The sequence below is a fragment of the Rhea americana genome, unplaced genomic scaffold (assembly GCF_003343005.1).
Source record: "Rhea americana isolate MKP2758 unplaced genomic scaffold, rheAme1 scaffold_342, whole genome shotgun sequence".
In the NCBI taxonomy this organism is placed as follows: domain Eukaryota; kingdom Metazoa; phylum Chordata; class Aves; order Rheiformes; family Rheidae; genus Rhea; species Rhea americana.
The window spans coordinates 391994-418002 of NW_028186471.1; the positions used below are offsets into that span (position 1 = coordinate 391994).

Sequence of the window (26009 nt, forward strand, 5' to 3'; positions counted from 1 at the left end):
AAAGAAAGAAAAAGAAAAAAGGCTGTTAAAAAGCTCAACTCAAAAGTTAATGCTGCTGCTACTGCCACAGAGTTATGAGGCACAAGATGACCACTTGAATTCTTGGAATTACTGGATAAAACACAACAGCTGCGATGTCCGGTATCAATCCCTGAAGGAAGCTACATATGCCTGTGTATACATTTGTGCATGAACTCAGGCCTCCCTGAAATATTTGTTGCACTTAATTGCAGTGGTTGTTTTTTTTTTGTTATGTCAAATACAGTCCTACCGCCAGTGTGAAGGTGTATTTACTCTGTTCAAGYAGAAAATTATTCCTCTTACTACTTTGGTGAACTGTTAAGCTTCAGTTCCTGCAAAGGGAGTAAACTGCGCAGATTTAAGCCACCTTTTACTGACAGTACTACACCCACTACACCGCTATACTCTTAAAAAGTTTTCCTGCTTCATTCATGCATTATATAAACAGATGTTACAAAAAACAATACAAAAACATATGCAGAAAAAAAATGGCAAAATATAATAACCTTTCGTTTGTAAAGCACACATCACTGAAGTGAATTTAAAAAATTACACATAGGAAGTTTTCTGCTTTATTTCCTGTTTTATACACAGAAAATTGAGGAAGAGGGAAATTATGATGCTCGAAGCCACAAAATAAATCATCAGAATGATCAAATTCTGAAAAAAATCCAATCTTTAAAAACATTCATCTTCACTACATAGAGATTTGTCTTTTTAGTCAATTAGATAAAATYGAAAAGAAAATTCCCAAATGAACAGAACACACGTTTTCATTATTCAATAGCAAGTCACAAGTTTTCCCAAGAGCTAAGGCAGATCTTTCAAAGCAACTTTTCTAACCCCCTGAAGAGGTATTTGCATGATTTGAAGGGAATTTGCTCTGTCTGAAGTGCATTATTGGTTTTCTCTCTTATTAATAAGGGACTAAAGACAATATTCTCTCTGCTAAACAATACCTAGGGAAAATTCTTATTTTTGCAGTGTTAAGTGTATTAAGCAATCTAATGTTTCTCACATGATTACAGAGAACAGTGTTGTAAAGGCCCCGAGATACCATCTTAGTCACCCCTGAATTTTTGCAGTCAACCTTGATGGCTATAAGGACAGGGTACCTTTAAAGCCTTTAAAAAAAATCATTCCAATCTGAGATATAGTAGATGATGTATTTCCTGAAAGCACCTTCAACTCTTCTTGGACCACAGAGGAGTTTACAGAACCAACACAGACTAGATATCTAATTTTTAGATGGTTGAGATGAAAATCTAACCAAGGATAGAGGAAAAATGAAAGGTTTACAGCCTCAGAAAAGACTTAACTGCAGAACTATTCTTCAGGTCCCCCTCTATCGCAGTGTACTCTGAAGTATATTCTATAACAGGGGAACAATCCCAGGTGGGAGAGCACATATTTTCTAAAACTGCTTTCTATTTGCTCACTATGAGCTCTTTATAGTCTATAAAACTCTGAAATTTGCTCAAATGCATTTATTTTGCCACAGATAATTAGCAACTTATCCTTTGCAAGAATGGAATACATGACGTGGAATATTAATTTATAAGATGCAGCACAAAGTCAGGTGACATACACGTCCTTGGTTTAAAATTATTTCTGTAGACATAACTTACAGTGTGCAGATGCAGAACAAAAGTATCTACCATTTTGGCATACAACTAAACAGGAATTATGTAGATTAGAACTATAACTGCATTTGCTGGCATTCATTCAGTGCTGCTGTTATATTTCATAATTAAACTTAATTTTATAGAGCTGTGTTCTATGGTCTAGGTCAGTACTCAATTAAAGAACAGATCTCTACAGGACAAATCAATACGCAGATAAGTGTACGCATCATAAGCCAGTAGCCAACTTCTTCACTCACGTAATGTGGTTACCAAGACTACCTATACCCACTTCATAGGTCTTGATCCTAACAGGCAGCAGTGCAGAGAGTGACTGGTCCACAATGAATTCCGAGCCCAGAACTTGGCGAAGGTGCGTTCGCTAACTTCTGGCATTTAAACAAACACAAAAAATCAAATGCCAATGGCCCAGCTTACAGACCACAGGAGGCTGCTGCCCTGTCAGTGCTGCCTGTGCCTTGTACCATAGCATTCATTCCAAAGCAAGCAAGCAAGCCTTCACTAGCAAGGCTGAATAACACAGTAATGCACCCGTCTCACCTTAAACCAGTGAAGAAATTAGACTGAGATAAGCCCCAACCTGGGGAAATCAAAACTGGGCACCTGCTCAAATAAAAACTCAATGCACAGATACCTTTGCATGAGCTAAAGGAAACGAAGCACTTTCTCAGAGATGGGAGAAGAACTAACACAATTTTGGAGAGTCCTGCACCTTTCTCCTAGGGTTTTTAATCCTGTCTGGGACCACAGAACCTGGGAAAACCCATCACATCCCTGCTCTGGTATGATAGCTGCTATCACACTTAAGGGGAAACAAACTTTGTTCCCTTTCAAAAAGGAGGGCAGTCCATAAAGGGTATTGTTATTGCTTAGAAATTGGACATAAGCAAAAAAAAGTAGTATGTTGATGAGAGAAAACCACAGGTAAATAGAAATAATGGGGCTAGTTCTAGATGYCTCGTTATGCAGCTCTTCACGTCTTGCTGTAAACACAATATCAATAGAGCTCACTAAATCAGCAGGTGTTTCCAGTAGCAAAATCGAGTTCTACAGTTTAGATGAGTCAAATCAGGCACAAATCAGTTTATCCCATGATCMAAGTATACATTGAATCAGTCAGGATACGATCTCGTATTCTTCATCTAGGCAGAACTCTTGCTAAAGTCAACAGGAATTTTGAGTAACATAACAGAAGTTATACACAGATCTCTCAGGACTGAAGTTGCTTGTCCACTGAGAAGGAAAATAACCACGAGCTACCACAAAAGCTACTACTTAACAGCACTATTAAAAGACACCTATAAATATGGCTTAATTTGCTTAAGAGCTCACCTGGGACCTATAAAACCCTGGACAAGCTTTTGAAAATTAACATGAAAAACAACATGCCAGTTATCTAAAAACAGTATCTGTATGTAATATTTTAGTTTTGTGCAGAAATAATTTTGGCAGAGGCTATCAAAGGGAAGCAAATGGCCTGGCATTCAGTTACAAAATGAAAATAAACTGAATATAACTCACCCATTATTGACTTTACAGACATACTTATACTTCAATTTCAGTTCTAACTTTATTCTCTGTTTTGTGCAGTGACATAAAAACTGTGATCTAACAACACATGAAATAGCTTGCAGTCCTTAGAAAAAAAGAAAGGCCGTGTAATACAACAAATACTGATGTATATACCTTGACGGTTTCCTAAGGTTGGTCAGACCAGAAAATGTAATTATGAAAGTGAAATAAATCCCCATCACACAGAACACCTCTGCAAAACACTTACACAGCATGAATACCAATTGACATACCAGAGCTATGAGACAATGCTAGAATCAGTGGATATCATTACAATGCCGAACTGTTAATCACAGCTCAAAATAAAACGTGTTTATTTCTTTACTACGGTCACAACTGSGGGATCTATTCTACCTCTTTCAACATTAGGCAGGTACTTAACTGCCCTAACATATGTCTTCTGGGAGCTGATATGCAATTCATCTGAAGATAAAAAACAAAGTTCAATGTTATGACTGCTCTCTTATGGCTAATGATTAATGACATCAGGTGYTTAAACATTTGTATCCACAGTAGCTGGCCGCGTTAGTACTAATTTCAGTAACATTTTAGAAAGAGACACCAATGTTTGAGAAGTTAACACTGCAGTGCTCCTAAGTGGGAAACAAATAAAAAAAAWAATAAAAAAATTGAAACTCATGCTCTGGAATGTCAGAGGGACCTAAAACCAGAAAGGCTTGGAACAAAGACGAGGGAAATTTTCATTTTAAAGGGGTAAGTCCAGGAAAAATTGAGATAGCAATGAAAAAAACATGCTGATTAAAAAATAATTGCGTCACAGGTTTCTCAGGACGAACCGAGCCCCTCGGCTGCCAGCTCCCCCCGCGGCCGCCCGCGGCCCTGCCCGCACCTCCGCGCCCGGTCCCCGACACGCGCCCGGTCCCCACGGCCCCGCCGCGGTCCCCACGGCTGCTCCGGGCCGCCCCGGGGCCCGGCGCCCCCCGCGGCATCGCCGCCTCGCGACGGGGGCCCACGGGGCGCGGGGGCGAGGGAAGGGCAGGTCTCGCCCGCCTGCCCTGCCTCCCGCGTCCTTCCCCACGGGGTGCTAGCCGCCCTCCCTCCTCGCCTCCTCCTTTCTGCTCCCGGCATTTCTGTCTTCCCCCTCTGCATCTTCGTCTTCCCTCCTCGCCTTCTCCCTTCTCCTCCTCGCATTTCTATCTTCCCCCCCGGCCTTTCCTCTTCTCCTCCTTGAATTCCCATCTTCCCTCTTTGCATTGTCCCTTMTCCTCCTTGAATTCCTATCTTCCCTCCTTGCATTTTCCCTTCTCCTACTCGCATTTCTATCTTCCCTCCTTGCCTTTTCCGCTCCCCTCCTTGCATTTCCATCTSCCCTCCTTGCCTTCTCCGCTCGTCTTTTCATTTTCCCTTCCTCCTCCTGCTTTCCCCCCCTCGCCTTCCCCCCTCCGCTCCCCTCCTCGCATTTTCACCTTGCCTCCCCAGCCCGCCAGCAGCCCGCCGAGGGCGAGACAACTTCCACGAGCCGCAGCCCCCGCCGCTTCCCTCCCTTCCCCTCCCCTCCCCTCCCCTCCGCCCGCGCGCACACACACGCGCGCACATACACGCGCGCACACACACACGCGCGCACACACACACGCGCGCACACACGCCGCGCCCCGCGCACGCAGGTACCTCTCCAAAGCGCGCCCGCTCCTCCGGCGCGCAGCGTGCGCCGCCAGCTCCGCGCGCAGCCCCGGCACGTCGGGTCCCCCTTTCCTCCTCCTCCTCCTCCTCCTCCTCCTCCTCCCCTTTCTCCTCCCTGCCCGCCCCCTTCGCCGACGCGAGGAAGAGGGGGGCAAAGCCACAGCGCCCGCCCCTCCCCGCCCCGTCCGCCCCGTCCCGTCCCGTCCCGCCGGTGCGCTGCGCCCTGCGCGGAGGCTCCGCGGGGCCCGGCGGGACGTGCCGCCCCCCCCACAGCCCCCGGCGCGGTCGGGTTACCGCAGCCTGCCTGCGAGCCCTCTCCTGTTACGGCCGGCCGGGCCGGGCTGCAGGTGCCGTCGGGGGGGTGCCGAGCCCCGCCGAGGGGCCGTGGGCCGGCCGGGGCCGGGTCCTGCCCCCCGTCCCCGCGGGAGCATCCCCTGATGCTCGCCCAGCCTCCCACCGCTCGCGGTCCTGGGGTTTCCTCGACTGGATGTCTTGGGCTTGGGGCCGSGGTTATGTTTTATTTATTTATTTATTTTGCCTGTGTGGTTTGGCTTTTTACTTTATTTATTTATTTATTTAAGCTGCAGGCTTGTTCAGTGTCCCCTTGAATCCATGTAAACTCGCAGTGTCCACAGTAGGCTTGGGCAAGGATTCCCACAGGTCTGCCACGGCTCGCGTGAAGAACCTCTGCCTTCTGTTTGCTCTGAATACTTCAAYTTAATTATCCTCTCACCTCTTGTGCTGGAGCTAATGAGCAGCTCCCAGACCTCCCTTCCTGTTGCTCATGGTTTTGTAGACCTTWATTATAGTCCTTTTACGCCATTCCTTCTCCTGGCTGAAGATTTGTGGGGCTTGGTCCCCAAAACTATTACTATTCTATATACTGTTCCGTACCTGTGATCATCCTTGATGCCCTCTTGCCCTATTCAAACAGATCCTTTTCAACATGAAGAGGCATGCAGTATTGCCATGGGTTCACACAGTGGCAAAACAGTGTTTTCCTGTTAATCATTTTTTAATGTTTTAGGAGGATTTTTGAGCATGGAGCTCATGTTTTTGTTGAACTATCATAACCCAGAGATTTTACTCCTGGACTGTAATGACCAGTTCAGAGCCCATCATTTTAGATGTGATTCAGGATTGCTTTCTTCATGTGTATCAAGTCACCCTTATCTACATGGAATTTCATGTATTACCTAGGCAGCCTCATAATGTCCTTGTGTAGCTCTTTACAGTCTTTCTTCATATTGCTAACTTGAGTAAATTAATAACATCAACAAACTTTGCCATTTAAATCCTCTCCCAGGACACATGCAAATACACTGAGCAGCAGAGGCCCCAGCACTGACCTTTGCAGAACACCATAATGACATCCCTGCATTGCAAGAACTGATCATTTATTTCTACACTTTCCTTTTTATATTTTAACTACTTATTCATGCCAGGACTTTTGCTCTTATGCTATTGCTGCTTAGTCTCCTTAAAAACCTTTGGTGATGCACATTGTCAAGGGCCTTTTAGAAATCCAGTCTGATATAGAAATTAGATCACCCTGGATAAGGATTTTTGTTGACCCTTTTAGAGATCTCCAAGAGGTTTGTTTAAGGCAGGGCTTCCCTTGATAGAAAGTATGTTGACTTTTCCCGGATCGATTGTATTAATCCAGGTGTCCTTTAATACTAACCCAATTATCATGTCTGTATTTGCACAGTACTGGCATGTGATTTAAAAGCTTTTAGTTTCTGGAGCCTTTACTGGAGTTTGGTGTCACATTTACCACCCTTCAGTCTTCAGGTGCCACTGTTTAAAATGGGAAGTTACACACTACTGTTGATAATGCAGCTACCACATCCTTTGGTCAAGGGCATACATACATGGACATGTGCTACCTGGATGCAGTGACAGTGAAGTGCTAGTAATAAAGCTAATGGTATAAGGAAATAGATGCATACATATATAATCCAGTGCTGTGAAAGTTAGCAAAAAGCATATTGGTAATTAACTATATGTAGCCAAGACCTCTTACGGAATACATGTATTTTAAAATAGAGTATAATACAGAAAAAAACCCAGCAAGGTCTTTCTCCCTGGGAACAGATTCCCATCCTGTATGTCTGTAGCCACCTGCCTTCTCTCTTTCATACTTTGCTGTAAATTCTCCAGGTTGGGGACTGCCTTCTTTTGTGTGCATTTTAAACTTACTACTAGCACACTGGGGTGGGGGGCTAGGCACCCAGGAATGTTCCCAGGAATGTCTGCAGCTCAGTTACCCACTTGGAGGCAGGACTCCTGTCCTGCGTCCTGGGACACGGTGCAGCTGTGCAGACTGTGTGGGGTACCCCACCATCCACACCAGCTTATCTGTGGGGAAGGAGCAGGTACCAGAGGAAAGCTGCGCCCCTGCCACCTGCCTGAAACAGGGAGTGAATAGGTGTGCATCCCTGCTCGCTCCCAYCACTGTGCCTCAAAGGTCTAGGCAACTCGCCTGCAGGTGTATGAGTACCTACTCCCACAGCAAGRTATTTAGTCCAAATGGCGATGTGCAGCTACTGAGGAAAGTGAGAAACAAGAGCACTGGCCTTGCATCTTTGTTGGATGTGCCACAGGTTCACAGGTCTGAGCACATCTGTAGAGTTTTCAAAAACTCCAGCTGCCAGAAACCTGTTAAGCCAAGCTATGATGAGAAAGGGAGGGAGAAGGAGGAGGAAAGCAAATTTTAGTCTCTCTTAGTTGAAGACAACTTTAGCAGCATGAAAAAGAATCACCTTCAGGCTTTAGGAACATAATTAAAATAAGTACAGTCCAGTCTCATTCTTTTTGAAGGCGTTAAGGTTTGGGGACTGGCAATAYTGCACTATAGAGAAAAAATTCCGACATTCATAGTGGTCAAAGATGTTACACTGTCAAAGGGGGAACTTCAGAGCTCCTCTTTGTAAGTGCTTCCTGAGTTCCCACCCTCTGCCCCTTTCTTACAATGATTATTTCTTGCTCTCCTCCTGCTTACTGGCTTTGTATAGAATTAGGCTGAACTGTGTGACTGCAACCCTTATTTTGTTTTATTAGATAAAGCAATATCCAAAATGATATTGATAATATTTTAATTTTGATTTTTTTTGCCTTATAGGAAGGATGCATTTGCTTACATTTGACAGAGGAAGTCAAATGCTATTTYATCATGTATATTTTAACGAGTTTTGCCTTTTGATTCTAATTTGCATTTTTAACAGCTACAAAAGTAGAATAAAGTTATATTTTAAAGTTTTGTTTTAAAGATGTATTTTGTTAATGCTATTTGAATTGCTTACAACATTTCAGATAGCTTCAGGTAGAGGGAAGAAGGAATGAATCATTGCCAGAGTGCAGCCTTCYCTGATTTTGAAGTTAAATTATGTTTGCCTAACTAATGAATGACAAGATTCATTGATATTGTCCTGAAAACAAAGGTGAAAACAGGAATATGAAACTCAACTAGATTACCTCAATATTTATCGATAAGAATAGTTATTTTTAATAACAAAATGGTAGTTCCTTGTCTCTCATTTACTTTCAGGTTTGCTTTTTGTGCTCTGTGAACTGAAGAGGAACTGTCACTATCTAGATCACCTCATTCTTCCTCCCGACAACTGGCCAACTCCCAAGGTTGTGCTGAATGCGTAGGAAAATATGACTAGTATGGCTTCTGGGAAGAGTATGATGCCCTTGGGAAAGCTCAAGGAAGTGCTATGGAGTGTCTAAACTTTGACTTACATACTGTAGTCCTGTAAGAGGACTGCAAAACTTACGATGCTTTCTAGTCTGTGGCCAGAGCCACCTGCTCCCACTGTGGGGTGGAAAAGTCCCATATTGGTCCCACAGAAGTCAAATGCAACATTACTTTTAGTACTTGCGGTGGGGATGGCTGGACTCTGAGCGAGATGAGCTGAGTTAGACCATTTAGAGGAAGGTGACCCCTGAGGACCTGCTTTGGTTCCAGGTGCACTGGCCATTCATGGAAGTCAGTGGGAACTGCAGACGCTCACCATCTCTGACAACTGGGCCACATATTGATGTGAAACCTTGTTGTAGAAAAAGGTGCTGCTTCTACATTTTTTTTCCTCTGTCACRGAAACTGACCTAGTTTACAATCTGCCTCTACACAGATGTGTCCTCTTCAATGGGTACAAGAGGAATGTAGCCATCTCTGCAAAGGAGAAACAAAGAGTGCCTGGAGTTGGAAAGGGGAAAAGACACCAGGAGACTCAGGACTGGGAGCTAAAGAGAAGAAAATGATAAATACAGGTGTTTGGAAGAAAGGAGACAGAAATGGTGGGAAAAAGGTGTTTCTATGTCTGCTGCTGCTGCTTTATGCAGTAGACTGAGAGGTTATTCAGCCTCTGCTTTGGGACTTTGTCAGTATACCAGAGTCCAGTTTCAGTTAGGCAGATTTTCTATTCTTATGCATTGAGCCTTCAAATGGARAATAAATCAGGTGGGATACCTCTTCTGATAAGGAAGAAATTCTTTCAGTGCTGCTGTTTTACAGCCTAGTAGGCTGTTCTTGTTCTCTCTGAACTCCCAATAAAGCTGAGAGGAGTGCAGAATAAAGAAAGAAGAGAAAATACTGTTATAATGATGCTGGAAATGGCAGGCATTTTTATAAAATTTACAGAATGAGATACAGTCCTGAAGGGTGATGCCTGATCTGATAGCCTCCACATTGAATTTCACTGAGTATGAAAAGTGAGATTTGCTTCAGATGCAGATTTTTAAGTATCTTAAATTAGCTGTCAGAATTGTTGAGATTAGATTCTCCTTCCGTTCCTTGTGGTTCTGGTTATTTCTCTGGCTGCAGAATAACATGCAGATAAGCTGAAGGAAGGAGTGCACTGTTTTGCAGTAATGTGTGTACGAGATGAAAATGGAACTTCTGTGTATTTTCCGTGCATTTCATAAAACTCTAATGAATGCACAGAYCCATCAGTCAGCTAGCAGAAGAGCTGTGGGAAATGTGGAGGTCACATTCWTAAATGCTTTATATTCAGCACAGGGAAGAAATGTTGAATATTACAGAGGCAGTGAGCTGCCAGTGGGGAACTGATGGGAGATTCCTGTCCCATTGCTGGTGCTGTTGGTGACCCATGAAGGAACTGAAGGCACGGCACTTTCCCTTATTTGTCTGTACATGCTGTGTGAATTTTAGGGCAGGGACAACCTCGCAGAGCATAACGAGACCTTGGCCATGGTTAGGGAGCYTAAGTCCTAACATGCTATGGACCCAAAAGGTAAGCTCTAAAGATTTTTGGCTGACTAACAGGCTCATTTACACACATCTATTATGTGGTAAAATAGCTTGGCAAGATCTCCATCGGCAGCTAGCTACATGAGTAATCCCATTGACTTGAATGTGACTCCTTGAGTGAGTAATGTTTTAGTATTGGCTCTATAAACTGTTTTAGTCATCATCAGCTTACAAATTACATGCATAGTCCTGCCAGCACTTACACATGGTAGTGCTTTTTACTGTGAGTGGTTCTGACAGAGGAGTTAAACCCTGTAGTGTCTGCATAATCTACACCCACGTGAAAAAGTTACTCTGTTCTGCAGTTGTAAAAGCTGCTAAGTTTCACTGGCAACATGCTTTCTTTAKCGCAGGGAACTGCCATTGTAGCTCCCCTTCACAAGAAAAACAAAAATAATAATAAAAAAAAATACTCAGCACCTGTGATCTTGTAAGGAAGAAAGTTTTTTATTGCAGCTCAGGGGGATACTACTGCATAACTGACTCATGGCCCTTCCTTCTCGTGGAAAATGCAGTTGGTGTAAATCTGGAGCTGCAAGGTTTACTTTAAAGATAGTGTTTCTGCTTTGATTACTCCTGACTTACTTTAGCCCCTTTGTACTCTCTTCTCTAATAGCCTCAGCTTCTTTTCCCTGCTGTGGGCTTTGTGTCTCTTTTCATCCTGTTCTTTTTTCTAAGCACAGAAAAAATCCTATTCATTAGAATCGTCCTTTATTCAACAGATCCTTCTTTCAAGTCTGCTTCATCAATAATATCAACATAAGGCAGTCTCAAAAGATGTCTTGCCCTTGTCCAGCTTGCCTGACAGAGCCTGAACATCCTTGGGGGGGCAGGGAATGTATCTCTATATATTTTATAAATTACCACATAAGTAGAAAGAGTAATATAAATATGCAGCTACATCTTTCCACAGCATTACGTATTCAATATTTATATCAACTGCTGAGGCAAGATAATCACAGACTACAGTATTTCAAAAATTATGTACAGTTGCATATTGTTCCTCCAATTGAATAGACATAGCAAAAAAGATTTAAAGAGCAATTATTATTTGAGAAGTAGGGAACTTCTATAACTTTTCTGCACTGTGCTTGAAGAACGTAGTCTAACAAAGAGCATTTGTTTGTAGACTAAAGAGCTTGATCCATAGCCCAAAGGAGGCTCTTCAAATGCGTTCAATGAGCTTTGGATTAAGTCCTTCCTGAGGAACAGATGCACAGTTTTATTCAGTACCATTAGAATACTAAAAAATGACAAGACAAAGAATAAAGTTGTCTACAGAAAATAAAGCAAAGTTGTCCTGCAGCAACTTAAATACATTAGGCTCTATAGTTGAAAGCTTGTTCTCTAGACTTAGTAAACTGTTTGCATTGCCCATTTAAAAAACATACAGTGGAGAAGTGTTTAAGTTGCTACACATAAACACCCAAACACAGTGTATTACACTGAGTATTCAAATGGGTCATAACAGTTACCACAAATTCCAATTATATCAAAAAAATAATATATTTTATAATATGTTTTAAGTATTCTTAAGAATAATGCCATTTAATTTTGACTGATTATTTTCAAAGTTCAAAATGTTCTCAGCTTTCCCAGATCACAAGTAGGTGCATCAAAAGAAACAGGCCTGCATCCTTAAGTCACATACATTTAAAACCCAGGCAAATCTAATATAATGTTTGCATCAGTTTGAACATTAATTAAATGCAACAATGTAGATTTTGTCAGACCATCTTTTCCTGGATTGTTGCCTCAGGTGTGCTCTGACAATTGTGGAAAAAAATAATCATTCCCTTTTTGCTTTGACTTCTACATGGAGAACTATTTCAGCCTCTAGAAACTGAATTCTTCGTTACTGAAAAGAAAAACAAAGCCCTCCTTCCATACATATAACCTTTCCAGCTGCTTGCTGCTGTAGTCTTACTGAGCCCTTCTCAAATTGTTTACCCCTTTTAATATCCTGAATTTTACACATTAAAGTAGAAATATTCAGCAGGTAAGCTGCCTTGTACAGACATTTTATCTCACCTTCCCTATATTCAAGGYTGGATGCTTGTTCCTTCCAGCTCTAGTGTGATGGTGTCACATGTCTCCAAACAGTATGTGCCATTTGCTTGCAGGACCAAGAGTGGAAATCATTAAGTGAGAAAAACAAGCCTGAAGGTCCTTAGAAAATCAGAGGCAAGTGGATAATATTCAGAGAAGAAATCCTCTGTCTCATGACAAATAATGTTTTTTTCTCAAACAGCAGTATCACAATTTCCTAAAGATGTGTCACTTTTTCTTGAATCAGAAAGGGAGGAAGCCCAGTGACTCTTGTGGCCAGGTGGAAGTGTTGGCTGTCCTTGCAGTAAGCTGAGGTCTTAGCTTCATGACATTTTCAGATTATCAGAAATGAAATCATGCAAAATGAAGCTGTGATGAGATGATAAGGCTAAAAGCTGATTGCTAATTAAAAAAATACACAGCATTCTGTATGTAAATCCAGTTCTGCACTACCTAAGCGCTGTGCATTTTAATGTCTAACTCAAATACTGTCTGTGCAGGCAATTTTATTTATCTTTGGATATAAAGCTAGATGGCACATTTTGCACAGGCTCCATAGCATGACAATCTTGTTACTTAGCTTTGACAGCTTCCATACTGAGGCACATAAATGAAATTACAGTGACAGAGGTCGAACGTAATGGCTCTGATAGTTTTGAACAACTGACAACACTTTGACTTCCCTGGCCAATGTTGCCTGCCTCAGTCATGATATGAAGACCTCTTGAGAGCAATTCGCAGGGAGCATAATTGCAAATGAACACTTAGCTGTATGCTCTTATGTACAACCACATAACKGAGACAGATTCTCCTCTCCGTTACTTAGCCCAGATTCACTGATTTCAGCGTGAAATAAGTTACGGTAGGGGGACTGAGGGGAGAATGTGACTTGTGAAAAGCGGCAATTAGAACTGGCAGCAGCTGACTGCGGGAGGCTTTAGCCACAGAAGATAAATGACGTTGCTCCCTGAAAATCACTTGCACCTTGGTTTGACTATTTGCAGCATAAAGTTCTCTGAATTTCAGCTGCATTCCTCTGGCCTGGTGTGATGGCACACCATGTCCCTAACTGCTTGAAGGGAATATTATAAATTTCAAATGTCTTTTAAACTTTAAAAGACGAGCATGGATTTTCACTGTCTATCCTCACTAGCTTCACATATGTTTCTACTATATGTAGAAATTATATGTTTCTGCTATATGTATGCATATACTGTGTAGAAAGAATATCTCTCAGACCACTTWAAAGTGTTCCAGAGTGCTGAAAATATCAAAGTCTCTGTCCTTTTTTCTATAAATCTATAAAGTTTTTGGTCACAGTATATATTTGGTGTACTCGTGTACAGGGGTGTTTTGGATCTGTTTGGGTTTTTGTTTTTGAGCAGCTACACAGTGAGATGAATCTTTCTAGAGTTTACATAATTCACTTAAGTTCTTTGGTGGTAAAAAGTGATGAAAGAGCAAATTCGATTTCTATATTTTTGATAAAACATTCCAGTAAGATAGCAAAATCCCTGTTACTGCAAGACAAACTGTTTCAACCTACTGCTCATGCTGTTAATGGTTTTGCTGAAATTAGGGGCTGTTCACCAAGATAATCTTCCAGCCTCCTGTAGAGCAGCATTGCAGAGACACCAAATGGTATATACATATGTCATCTTTCTTGTAACTAGTCAACAGTAATGATAGTGAAAAAATAAAGAAAAGCAGCTGCAGTTTATGCTACTCCCACACACAAACACATTCTCCTCTTTGAATTAGAGCTGCAAGAAAGGCTGAAATAATAGAGTACAGAGTATTCTGAAACTGCACTCCAAAAAAGAGCTGCAAGTATACAGGATGCGTCCTAAGCAGAACAATGAAGAACAAGCATTTTTCTATCTAGAAAAGAAGGAAGAAACCTAAAAAAACCTTCTATAGATTGTTCCTAAACTTTTGTTCATTTACAGGCCCAGCTGGGGAAGTCCTGAACATACTATGAGTGGCATCTCTTTAGGAGGACTGTATTTTTCCTATCTTGTCATAGAATCACAGRATGGGTAAGGTTGGAAGGGACCTCTGGAGATCATCTAGTCCAACCTCCCTGCTCAGCAGGGTCACCAAGAGCATGTCATGGAGAATATTGCTTTATTTCATGACGAGGATTGAGTGTTAAATCTGTTTATCTTTCCATACCCATAATCTGTACTCAGGGGTGATGACCATCATTACCCAACAGGTATTTTTAAAGAGATTTCTACGTTTTATTAAAACCTATGCAGTTATCATTTACTTACTTGAACTATGCAGTCTGGACTTAGGATAGCTTGTTACTCCTTGTTATTTGTTAAAGTTGAAGAGAAGTTAATGATGGCTCAGGTCTCCACTTAGAATGAGTAGACTACTGAAAACAACACAGRCATGCTGTTTTCTATCTGATGATTTCTGCTAACCTTCTGTTGATGTCACTAAAAAAATTGCAACTAGATCTGAATCTCTGAATCCAGATTTTTCAGAGTTAATCTAAAACTGATGCTCTTCTTATATGAAAAATAATACTATCTATTTGACTGTTCAGCAATAGAAGGGATAATTGCTTTGCCTTTTTTTCTTTTCTTTCTTTCTTTTTCTTTTTCTTTTTNTTCTCTCAGTAAATTCTAGCTTAGAGGGAAATGTCTGTCCAGCTGCTTCATAGCTTCATATAGTCTTTGTGGAAGTATAAACTTGAAATATCAGGCTTCCCCATTCTGCTAAATGTTAGCAAGTTATCAATGAAAATTTCAGCGCTTCATCATTTACTATGAGCAAATTCATTTTCTTACCTGCTGGTAAGGATGCTCCTGTGTTCTTTATTGAGTTCTCTGTAATAATGTTTTGCTGATTCTGCTCATGCTGCATCAATGGTAACACTGAGTCAGCCTCCTTCTTACAAAATTCTGCCATTAAGCCTCTCCTTCACTATATCTGGGGGTCAGTATTAAAAAGGGAGGCTTTTTTCTTTTAAAACCAAGGAGAAAACAATGCTAAATCAGATTTTGTTCTGGTGTTTTGTTACACTTCTAGATATTGAAAGTATTTTGGTATCAAAACCAAATTGCATTCTGTAGTCATCGAACATTTTTTCCTCTTTTTAAAATAATCACCTTAACTTAAGCAACAGAAAGTTGTGAGGGGAAGGTGACATAAACTCTAGCTCAGAGTTTTCCTAACAGTGGTACAGGTCTTGCTTGTAGTATACAGGCTGCCACAAAAGAAAAAAATGTAACACTGAGCAGAYCATTGATTGTAAGCACTGCAAAATGTCCCTAGGAAGCCCTATGCAAGTCCATATTCCAAGGTGGACTAATTTCAATTGGAATGATTTCAATARCTGATTTAATCATAACATGAAAGCTTAATTATGACTTTTTGAAGTATCAATTTTATCCTTACTTTTCCCATTTTTATTGTAAATTATTTGCCTAAAGAAAGCTTGGTTCTTAGTGACTGCTATCCCTGAAAGCATGTTGATTTGCCCCTGTATACAGACCTAACCTTAAATTCAGTAAGGTTTTTTTTTTTTTTTTTTTTTTTTTTTTTTTAGCCAACAGGATGAAATTCAATGCAATTTAGTCAATTCTAAATTTATAAGTACATTTATTCAGATTCATGTTTGTTGTTTAATAGCAGATCCACCCCTACCCCCCTTTTTAAACAAGATTGGCATCCTGTTCCTTTTAGGTTTAATTAGCACTGTAGAAACATAATTTGGGGAAAAAAAAAAAAGCTTTTAAATTCTCGTTTAAATGGTGAATAAACTTCTTAGCAAATATGCTAAGAAAAATATAAGCAAAAGTTTTCAAAATATGTTTCCTATTTAGATTTTACTTATTAAGCCGAAAAGTACTTACGGTTACTGTTTTTAGCTGATTATTCAGCATGACCTTTAAAATTTTAGCGCTAACTGATCTGAGCTTCTCACACACAGTTTTTACTCGTAAACCAGAAAAAGATAGTAATTTGCTACATTTTCATCTTTAAATGTTTCTCTGAATGAAAGAGTTAGTCCTGGGGCTAAATTTAACTAACTGAAGTTAAAGGAAAAATTCCTCTGCACTAATAGCAGAAATTTAAAACCTCTGTTTCAAAGTAATCAGTTACTGATCTGCCCCAGGTCGGAAACCTATRGAATGCTTGATCATTATTTTAAGTTAGAGAAATGTAAAAAATTTTCATAAATTTAAGTGTTAATATGGGCTATGTATATCTGAGCTTGCATTTCAATTAAAAAAATCTAATTAAAGATAAAAAAGTTGGAGAGGTTTTTGTTTGTAAAAAGATTGTTTTATGTCTTTATATGTAAGTGCTTCACACTCTGCAATACCGAAAGTCCTGAAGATAAAAGTCTTGCCCCTTTGAGAACTCACTTGGTGGATCATTCTTTCTCCGCATCCAACATCTTATTTACAAATCCACTTGCTGTTTTTAAACACATAGCCATCCATGACCATGCTGAGAGTAACRCAGAAAAACGAATAGCTCATTCACACCCTTTTCAGCAAAACTGCAGGTTTCCACACTTAGCAGCAGCAATATGTGCCCTGCTCTGCTAGTATACCAGGTAAGGWCAAGCTGTGTATTAATGCAGTTCTCAGACACGCACCCTCCCTAGGCTGAAGGGATGGTCCACATGCAGGTTTCCAAATCACTAGAGAAGCTGGGGACAGCAGGTGTTGTAGGTTGGCCCAAGAAGTACAGAAAGCTCGAAGGGAGACTTGGAGGAGACTGATGATGGGGAAGGATCACATATTGATTGCAGACAAGCTGACAAACAGCTGCCTGAACTATTAAACAAGACAGGAAGAGAGCAGGCACTTCTCTGAGATCTTCCAAGAGCTACACTTTCATTAAAAATCCTCCTTATTCCAATCATGACACCAGTTTTTGAAATATCAAAGGAAAGACACATCCGTCGTGAAGAGATGCAGATTACACTGATAGAACCTGCTGTGTAAAATATTCCCACCACAGTCTTCTCAAGGCTGAAAATGTGGGCCCATCCCACAGGGTGCTGGTTGTCATAAAGCATCCAAACAAATACAAATCCTTAAATTTCTGACAAGCACAAGGTGAAAGAAAACTTACCCTTGCACTCTCCTCTGCTTGGGGACTTCCAGAGGGCCACTGTCCTCTCAGGTCTGTCAGCAAAATATCCATTCCCCTCTCGCCTATAAAAGCAAAGACATTTTATTACCTATGTGAGAACACGCACTTCTGAGAGGTTGATTTGCTTTATTTGGATCCATTCCTATCAACGATGCTTTGTAGTCGGCTTGATATTTCATCAGCATTTTTAAAGAGCAGAAAGGGTACAAAAACAATGACTAAGAAATAAGTGTCTTAAGACAGCTGGAAAAGGCTTTGTGAGCCACRGAGAGTCAGCCACCACTGCAAGAAAACCCAGCAGGTGTTTAATAGGTTGACACAGGATACAGCAGATAGAGACAGGCGCAGGACGAAAGTATTTGATTTCGGTGCAGCCGACGTGGAAGCTGACGCTGGCAGGCTGCAGACGAGAGGAAGGTGGGTGCAGCCTGGCTTCAGGGCTGGTCCTGGCGGCAGCAGCRCTGCTGGGCAAAGTCAGACCTGACTCTTACCCCGAGAGCCCTAGAGGCACGTGACTGAAAATCTTTTGCTTGATTGCTTTTGGATTTGCTATAACAATGTCCATAACCACAATGAATAAGAGTGGATTAAAGCCAGATTAAATCAGATAATGTTTACTAAACTTTGAAATGAAGTTTTAAGGGTTACAGGGTCTTCTCTGCTCAGGATAAGAATGTATAAGGATTTATGCATCACCTCTAGTTGCACTATGCCCTCTCTTGCTACTTCAGTGTGATCCTGGACATGTAAAAGTCACTACTTTTTATGCATATTCCTCAGCAGTGCTACCATTAGCTACCCAAAACAATCTGTCCATTAGAGATGCCCTTCCATTTTATTGCTCCAGCCAGAGCGTCACTTTCTATCAGCACTAGTCTGTGTTGTAGTCTGTTTACGGATATATGGATATGGTAGCTGCAGTTCGGTGTCCTTCTAATCTTGTTGTCCAGTGGGTCTTTTTTTTTTTTTTTTTACAGGCACAAAGAGATATCTTTTATTGTGAGAAAAGACTGCCGAGAGGGTCAGTGCAGTTTGTGTGACGGAATCTCGTAGATGCTTTTAAATTTTTTCTGGAGGTTCTGGGAACACCAAGCCCCCTCTCTTCCCACATGCTGACCTAGACCTAGAACATCCACATAGTCTGCAGAGCCAGCAGATAGCCCACAACCAAGCTGAAGATTGTATTTAAACCTGTGGAAGTGTGAAATAACCAGACTGGGAACTTCCTTTCTTGTGCAGAAGTCCACAAAGCCAATCCTATGACATTATCACGTGTTTTCTTAATACTCATCTCTGTTTTGATGCCATCAGACCATTGCTGCTTTGGAAGTGATGCAGAAGGATGCACCTAGTTTATTCTGCATTGAATTCTTTTTTTTTTTCTGATGGTTTTTCTTTCCTTCCTGCTCACTTTGCTAGTCTCATTCATATCAAGCAGATAATCTGAGGACAAAGGACCTTCTCTTTTTTAATTATTCTGTAGAGCATTTTAACCTGCTGCGGCTCTAATTCTCTATGATACCTGCACACTCTCCTACCATATAAGTGCAAATCTAAATTAGAGCTTTTCTTGCTGTTTTACTAAAGAATCCCTTCAGTAAAGATCTCTTCATCAAAGATCCCTGTGCATCCTACTGTGTCTACCCCTCCCAAGCCTTCAACATTTGGTTCTTGTGTGGATGCCCCTATGGGTATGTTTGCATTAGCAAGCAAYGCAGTGCAGAGACGTGGAACACAAAATTAGAGCAGTTTGTGATGAAATTTGTGGATCTACACAGTAAGTATTTCAGGGTTTTATGTCAGACTGTCTCATTCCTTGGGCCATACATTACCATAATATCAGGACAAATCCTTGATCTGGATATTTATGTTTCYGCTAGCGTTTGGAGAATATTTGATGTATTTTGTTTTGTCCAGGAGGATTCTTGCCTGTGACTCCACAGTATCACAGTATGTGACTCCCCACTCACAGTGCGAATCACATCACATCTGAAGCAGCCAGAATGCTGATGTGAACAAAGCCCATACTCACAAAGAAAGGGCATTCTAGGATTTTAATTGGAGATGTAGGTAATTTCATACCTGTACTAAGACTGACATTCTGCATAGCTTTGGATAGGCACTGAAAGTGAGAGTTAAATTGTCTATCTTTGAGAGATATTCCCCATTGAAGTTGCAATATATTAAAGATAATAAAGAGAACATTACAGTGGTAATGCATATACATATTTACCTAGAAAAAGYCATCTAAGTCTAAGGCTTAGAAATTAGATGTGTGAGGAAGAGTATAGATTCCTCCATATTTCACAGATTCATGAATACAGTGAGTTCCTGTTGACTATTTTTCTGCTTCCTATATTTGGTGACAGGCCATGTCTGCTACAACATAGACCTATGACTTGATCTGTGTGATGGGATAAGGCAACTTTACAGTTACCCTGTGGTTAAAGAAAAATTCCAAGTATGTTCATATCCATGGACATAAATTGGTCATACCAGTCYGTGCTACCATTAGCATTGCTGAAGTTTTACATCTCTCATTTATCTGTACAGCAGTGATGAGGTAGCTCAACCAGAGCAGCTGCAGGGCAGCTCCATCAGCACTATTTGGACTCAGTGGCTTTTCATCCATCTCCACGCTTGAGAGCTCCACTTCTGCACAGGACTGTGCTGACTTTTTTGTTTCCTTTTATTTGCTGTTGATTTCAGCTGTGAATAGGGTTTGATAGATGACAGGTGCTCAACAATAGAAAGGCAGGACAATACAACCGGAATGAAGTTGAACTGAAAGACTCCTTCCTTAAGAGAGGTGCCCATATGAACTTGGGAGAGAAATAAAAGTGCTGCTAATGCAAAGGAATTTTGGCTGTCATCTAGCCAGAGTAAACCAGAAGATAAAACAACATATATTATCAAAAAAAGGAGGATGATGTTTAAAAGAAAGAGGCAGATGCCCAGTTTCTGGTGGTGTAGCTGTCAGTAAAAATACAAAATATAGATGAAAAACAGAGGCATTACGGAGGGATCTAAGAAAACCATTGCACATACCTACTCTTTGCTCTTAACAAGCAAGGAAGGTTTTAGCAGCTAGTTCCTAAAGCACAATTCTCCATGCCCTGTGACTGTGGGGATGCAACTCTCTGTTGGCTAGCTGTGGGTGTCAGGCAGCATGCTCATCTCTAGAGTGCTTACTTAGTCTCTTTGCTGCCTGTCAACCCCTTTAGGTTTCTGCTCTACTTCTGCAGGGCCTGAAGAAGGAAAGGAAACTTTAAGATGCAATTTAACTGCTACAGCACATGAACTTCCTAAAGGGGCCACCTCTCCTCTAGAAAATACTTGAGTTCACAGTTGGAAAAAAACAAAAAACAAAAAACCCCCACAGATTTGTTCTCTTAATTTTGCTGAAATTTTAAGAAGAGTGTGCTCCATGCTTTCAGAATAWCTGTTCCGTTGCTGAATGATTAAGCTACTAGAAAAAAAATTGGAGCTCCTGCTCCATACAACAGCTAGCTCAGCAGTAGGCTGAATCCATATAGAAGCTGTCAGCCTGCATTTGATTGAAGAAGCCAAATGCAAGGTGCAAGGGATAAAGAAACAGGCTGCAGCATAAGAGGAGTTGAATCAAGGAGCACTTTTGGGTGGAAGCATTGTCTCCTCAAAGGCAAAGCTAGATAAAGCAGTTGTGAGTATTCATCAGGAAGGCTCCTGCAGTGATTGAATCATGCTAAATCAAGCCTGCTTCATTTTTTGCATGGTAGTCGTTTATACCTGCTAAGAAATGTTAGGGCATAGTCAAATGTTCACTTGAAAAACAGCTGTAGCAGTTTAAGATGTATTATCCTCTTCAGCTGAGACATGTTAAGGGTGAGAGCACTTTTTGTCCCCTTCAGAGCCAGGTTACATTACACGTATTTGCCAAGAGGACATGTTACTACTCCCAGTCTGGCTTTCTCAATCTCCTGATCTGCCAACTGGTCCGTTGTTTGCTGGTGTGGGTCCTGCCTTGTTCAGACTGGAATGAAACAGGCCAGCTCTAACCATATAAATTGAGGATCTTTGCTTACCTGGCCCATTCAGTCTTATGCAGGGTAAAGGGGGAGTTCATCTGAACAACAGTTTTCACTTTCTTTGAGCCACAGGGATTCCCAGTTTGCTTTCTTTCAGCTAGTTATGACTTCGGTCATTAAAAACTAAAATCAAACTATGCCTTCATGCTGCTTTCTTGGCAGTGGCCAGTGGAGCCAGCACACAGGTTTATAAAGGTTCATTCCAAGGTTTATAAAGCAGAGAGATCTTCCAGCAAGCATGCTGACATGTTTATTTATTGAACTACTAAATGGCTTGGCTGTTCACAGATTTCTAGATTGGGAGAGGTTGCATGCGAACAAGAAGACAAAGATGTAACTCAAGTGGCAAAGAAAACTGTCCATTTATCTGTCTTTTGCACCTACTTTTCTTAAATATACCTTATGCTTAGGAATTGCATCTTGTTATATTTTGTAACAATAGGAAGGAAGTTTTCTCACCCTTTAGCAGTGCCCTTAAGGGATCACCCCTAAGTATTAAGAAAATACTTCACTGCAAATTTCCACAGTCTTCAGTCTTAGCGTAACTATTACTGAGATTGCTGTAGAAGCCATTTCTCCTGTAATAGTAATTGTCTTAAGATCACCAGCTCATTTCACCTGTTTTCCTGCATCTGACAGGGTATTATTCACTGAGGTGATTGCAGAGTTTATAGAGCTAATAGCTTGATTCTCTTCATCTGATTCACTTATTTTTCTTCTTCTTCTTCTTCTTCTTTTTCTTTTTCTTTTTCTTCTTCTTCTTCTTTTTTTTTTTTTCTTTTTTTTTTTTTTTTTTTTTTTTTTTTTTTTTGCACAGTGATGTGTTTTGCACCTGCATTGGGGGGCAGGTTTAGATCAGTTGGTTGGAGAATGGTGCTATTAATGCCAAGGTCAGAGGTTCAATCACCATACGGGCTATGCTGAGGGTTGGACTAGATGATCTCCAGAGGTCCCTCCCAACCTTACCATTCTATGATTCTATAATCTGAATAAGACGAGAATGTCCCTACTAGGACTAGTAGTAGACAGTAGGAAGGAAAGCCGCATGTACTTATGCCCTGTCAAAAAAGATCCTTAGCTGCCTCAGTCTGTGTGGGATGCTGACTGGGTTGTGGCCATGCCAGAAGCACTGCTAAGAGTCAGTGTTAAAAGCTCAGTCTCCAAAGTTCAGAGCAATGTTCTGGTTGCAGATACAGTCTAGCCTCATTAGGGAAATTCCTAAGCAGACTTATATTCATGCTTGCAGGTGAAACAGTTAAAACTATTATAGATGTTCATCACTGAGATAGATTAGCTCTCTTCAGCTCAGTCAAGCTTTCAGGAATGGTYTAAACTTGCCCAGGCTAGCAATATTCTGGTATGGCTTAATAACGCCTCAGTTATATAGAGAAGTGAGGGCAACTTGGGAGAGCAGCTACATCTTAACCTGTTCCCTACAAGACCATGCAGCTCCTTTCTCAAACTTTGTTCCTTATTTGTGCTAACCAGGAATTTCTACCTAATAAGATTGTTTGCAGTGGTCAACAGCGATGAAACCACTGCTAGCATGAACTGACTGAAGTGCTGCAGATTCCACTTGTGCTTGTGTTTTCTCACAGGTTTAATTCTATGRGTAACCCCTTCTGAATAGTTCACAGGAATGGCGTAGATGAGCTCCATCTGTACTACAGAATCTACCACTGCAACTGTGAAGCAAACACGAAGGTCTCAGAGCCATAATCTATGTATTTTTGGAGATGAAACCTTAAGTACAGATCAGCCCTAGGCTGMAGCCCTTCAAAGAGACTGAGATTGCAATGTTGCTCAGAAAATTGCTTCCAGTCTCAAAACTTTCTCTGAAAGTGAGCAACTTATGATGAAATTGTGAGAGAAACACTGAAACTATCAGAGAGGGAAAAAAAAAAAAAACACCTGCAGGAAATAAATGAAAACTTTGACACAAATGAGAAGGTACGATAAAGGGAAAAACTACGGATTTATTTTYTGTAGCTCACAATAACATGCCTCAGAGTACAGCAGGCATACATCTTTTCATGTGAAAACTGCCAGGTAAGAAGTGTAAAGTCCTGCCATTAAAAGAGCGGAYATTGCAGCTTGCCTAAAGTAGTTCTTGTATGTGGCAGCAGCACAGCAAAACAGTGAATTTATTGTCTCATCCAAGAGGTTGAAAATAGCACAGAACAGTATAAAGGGGTGGAAGCACAAACGACTCATGTGAATTCTTTTTAGTCATGATATCTTAAGCTCTACTGCAGAAAGGAATTGCATTCAAGCAAACTTCTAGCACAACTGATGTAATGAAAGCAGCAAGAGCAAATGAACTGGGAAGGTAATGTGTTACTGACAGCCATGTTCTACTAGGATAAGCAAAAGCCATCAGTTACACAAATAGTGCTGAAACTGCAGATCTGTAAGGCAATGAGGGAGACAAATTGTATATGGTGCTCATTTTACTGGATCTGCCTAAGGTATTTCTTGTCCCTGAGAAATGCATATATGTGAATATCATAGGACAAAGATGAGCTTGTTAACTCCCCTGCTGAGCCAACAGAGAGGACTGCAAGATCTGCATCAATTTGCCTCACTGCCAAAGAGGACAGTTATCAACAATCTTCATCATCACATCATGCTAACCTGACTGCCCACAGTGAAGCAGATGAAGCATAACCCCTTCTGTTACCTGGAGTTAGACCAGTAGCTATATGTACTAACATTTGGAAGGTTACATGCAGATCCAGAAGATGCTATGGATGTATCCCYATCAGTCAAAAGTAGTATGTATCCAGTCAAACCTAATTCCCTGTCTGGTGACTTTTATCAACAGGTAGGACATCTCCAAGTAGTGGACACTACCTCTGAAATAAAAGGCTGTGCAGTTACAGTGCAGCTGGTGGGGAGAAGAGAGGAGGAAAGTAACCCCCTAAAGAGTCTTTAGATGACCCTTCCAATGACACTTTCTGCTTTTGTGTGTAGGGAGCAACCAGTTTGGCTCAAAAGGGTAAATGCTTACACGTGTCAGATTGCGTTACTGTGGAGGAGCAGGGAGAACGGCGCTCTGCTGACATTCAGCTGCAGATAATAGAGTGCATGTATAAGGGCCTGTCACTCCCAATTTTCCTCTCGCACCTTGTGAAATCTTTCAGCAGTGGCATGCTGGATCTGGTCTGCATTTGGAGGTCTGTCAAAAATGGCAGATTCACTGAAAACATGGGAGAAATTAYTGAACTACATACACACTAGCTGAATATAATTCAAAGCAACAGGAGCTTATCAACAGACTTCAACGGATTTAGAAATAAAATATAGTATATTCTGAGATGTCTTCTTCCACTCTGCTGAAAAAGCTGGATAGCAAGATTTTTGCAGTTAACTCAGGAGTTAAAAAAGTGAAATGAGGGGGTTTACAGCACCAGCACTTGAAGGAATATTTCATTTCTTGACAGCACAATGACAAGACACCCAAGTTAGACCAAGAGTTGGCTCATCTGCCTGACCGTAGTCATTCAGAGACAAATTGCAATGAAACAGACAAGTCTTCAAAGAAGCCTCCCTGAGCCACTTCCTTGCACAAACTACCTGTATGGGACCTAACTTTTTCTTCAGTTTTGTGCTAACTTCTGCAGACTTTTGAATGAAGATTGTACTGTCAGCTGCTTTAAAGAAWTGTGCAATTTTTCTGTCAGACAACTTTGCATCAACACTTCGTTTGTAAAGCTAAAACTGCCAGTTTTGCTTGACAGAAGGTGGAATTAATTAATGCCTTGTCATTATCTTCTTCTGTTGTGGTGAAGAAAGATGTGCACTCATCACTGTGATTGGCAGTTACAAATACTGCAGGTTAAAAAGGCTGTTGTTGTTTTTCCTTGCACTGTTTTCTTATTTATAGACTGGTGCCAGCTTGAAAGGACACATCTCAACCTTGTATTTATACCAGACACATGTTGGTGTAAATCTTCTAAATTCTACATCAGCAGCTTCCTTGGACAGCTGTAGGGTGCAGAAGAACCTGCATTAGCATGGCAYGAACCATACTACTTCTAGAAAGCTAGGTAATCCAGCAGAATGGACCCTTTCAGGCAAGATATTGGGTTCTCCAAGGGTTAAAGGTAGATCTGCTATATGTGAGAAGAGACCCAGAGAACCCAACAGGATTAGTAACGTTATAGTCAAGTTAAAATTACTGCTCAGTACAAAGCTGGCATAATTTGGCTTTTAAGAGCAGAATATCAGAAATAAGATCCAGATGTTAAGGACAAGGACACCTGTCTACATCTAAACTTAGCTGTGCTGCRTAGTGATCACTTTCACTCATTTAAGAGGGAGTACTTACAGAGTAAATTACTGTTCAGTTAGAGAAGATGCATCAGGCTCTGGCCTCTGTGAATAAGCCTAACAGTTTTAGAAAATGATATATAATTAGGAAAAACTATAATGTTACASTTTGCTTCCAAAGTACTATTTGTTTTCCCAAAAAAGCAAACCACTAGCCAGAAATAATATCCAGATATGGCATATCCTCCATGGTTATTCACATATTACTTCTTCCAAAATTAAAATAGGTAGCAAAATGTTTCATTTTCCAGCCACAATTTTCGAAAGAGGACTAACTTGCTG

General features: G+C 41.0%; 1 protein-coding gene across 5 annotated transcripts in view; it reads right to left on the reverse strand.

Moving 5' to 3' along the window:
• PALM2AKAP2 (PALM2 and AKAP2 fusion) overlaps positions 1-26009 on the reverse strand; it is a 279762-nt gene that overhangs the window by 100104 nt on the left and 153649 nt on the right. For 4 of the 5 annotated variants that reach the window (XM_085311516.1, XM_085311519.1, XM_085311518.1 and 1 more), the window contains one exon: positions 17308-17390. In XM_085311516.1, coding sequence (XP_085167642.1) covers positions 17308-17390 — 83 coding nt within the window. Of the gene's footprint in view, positions 1-4865; positions 4969-17307; positions 17391-26009 lie in introns of those variants that run through there. The other variant, XM_085311522.1, reaches the window with a different exon arrangement.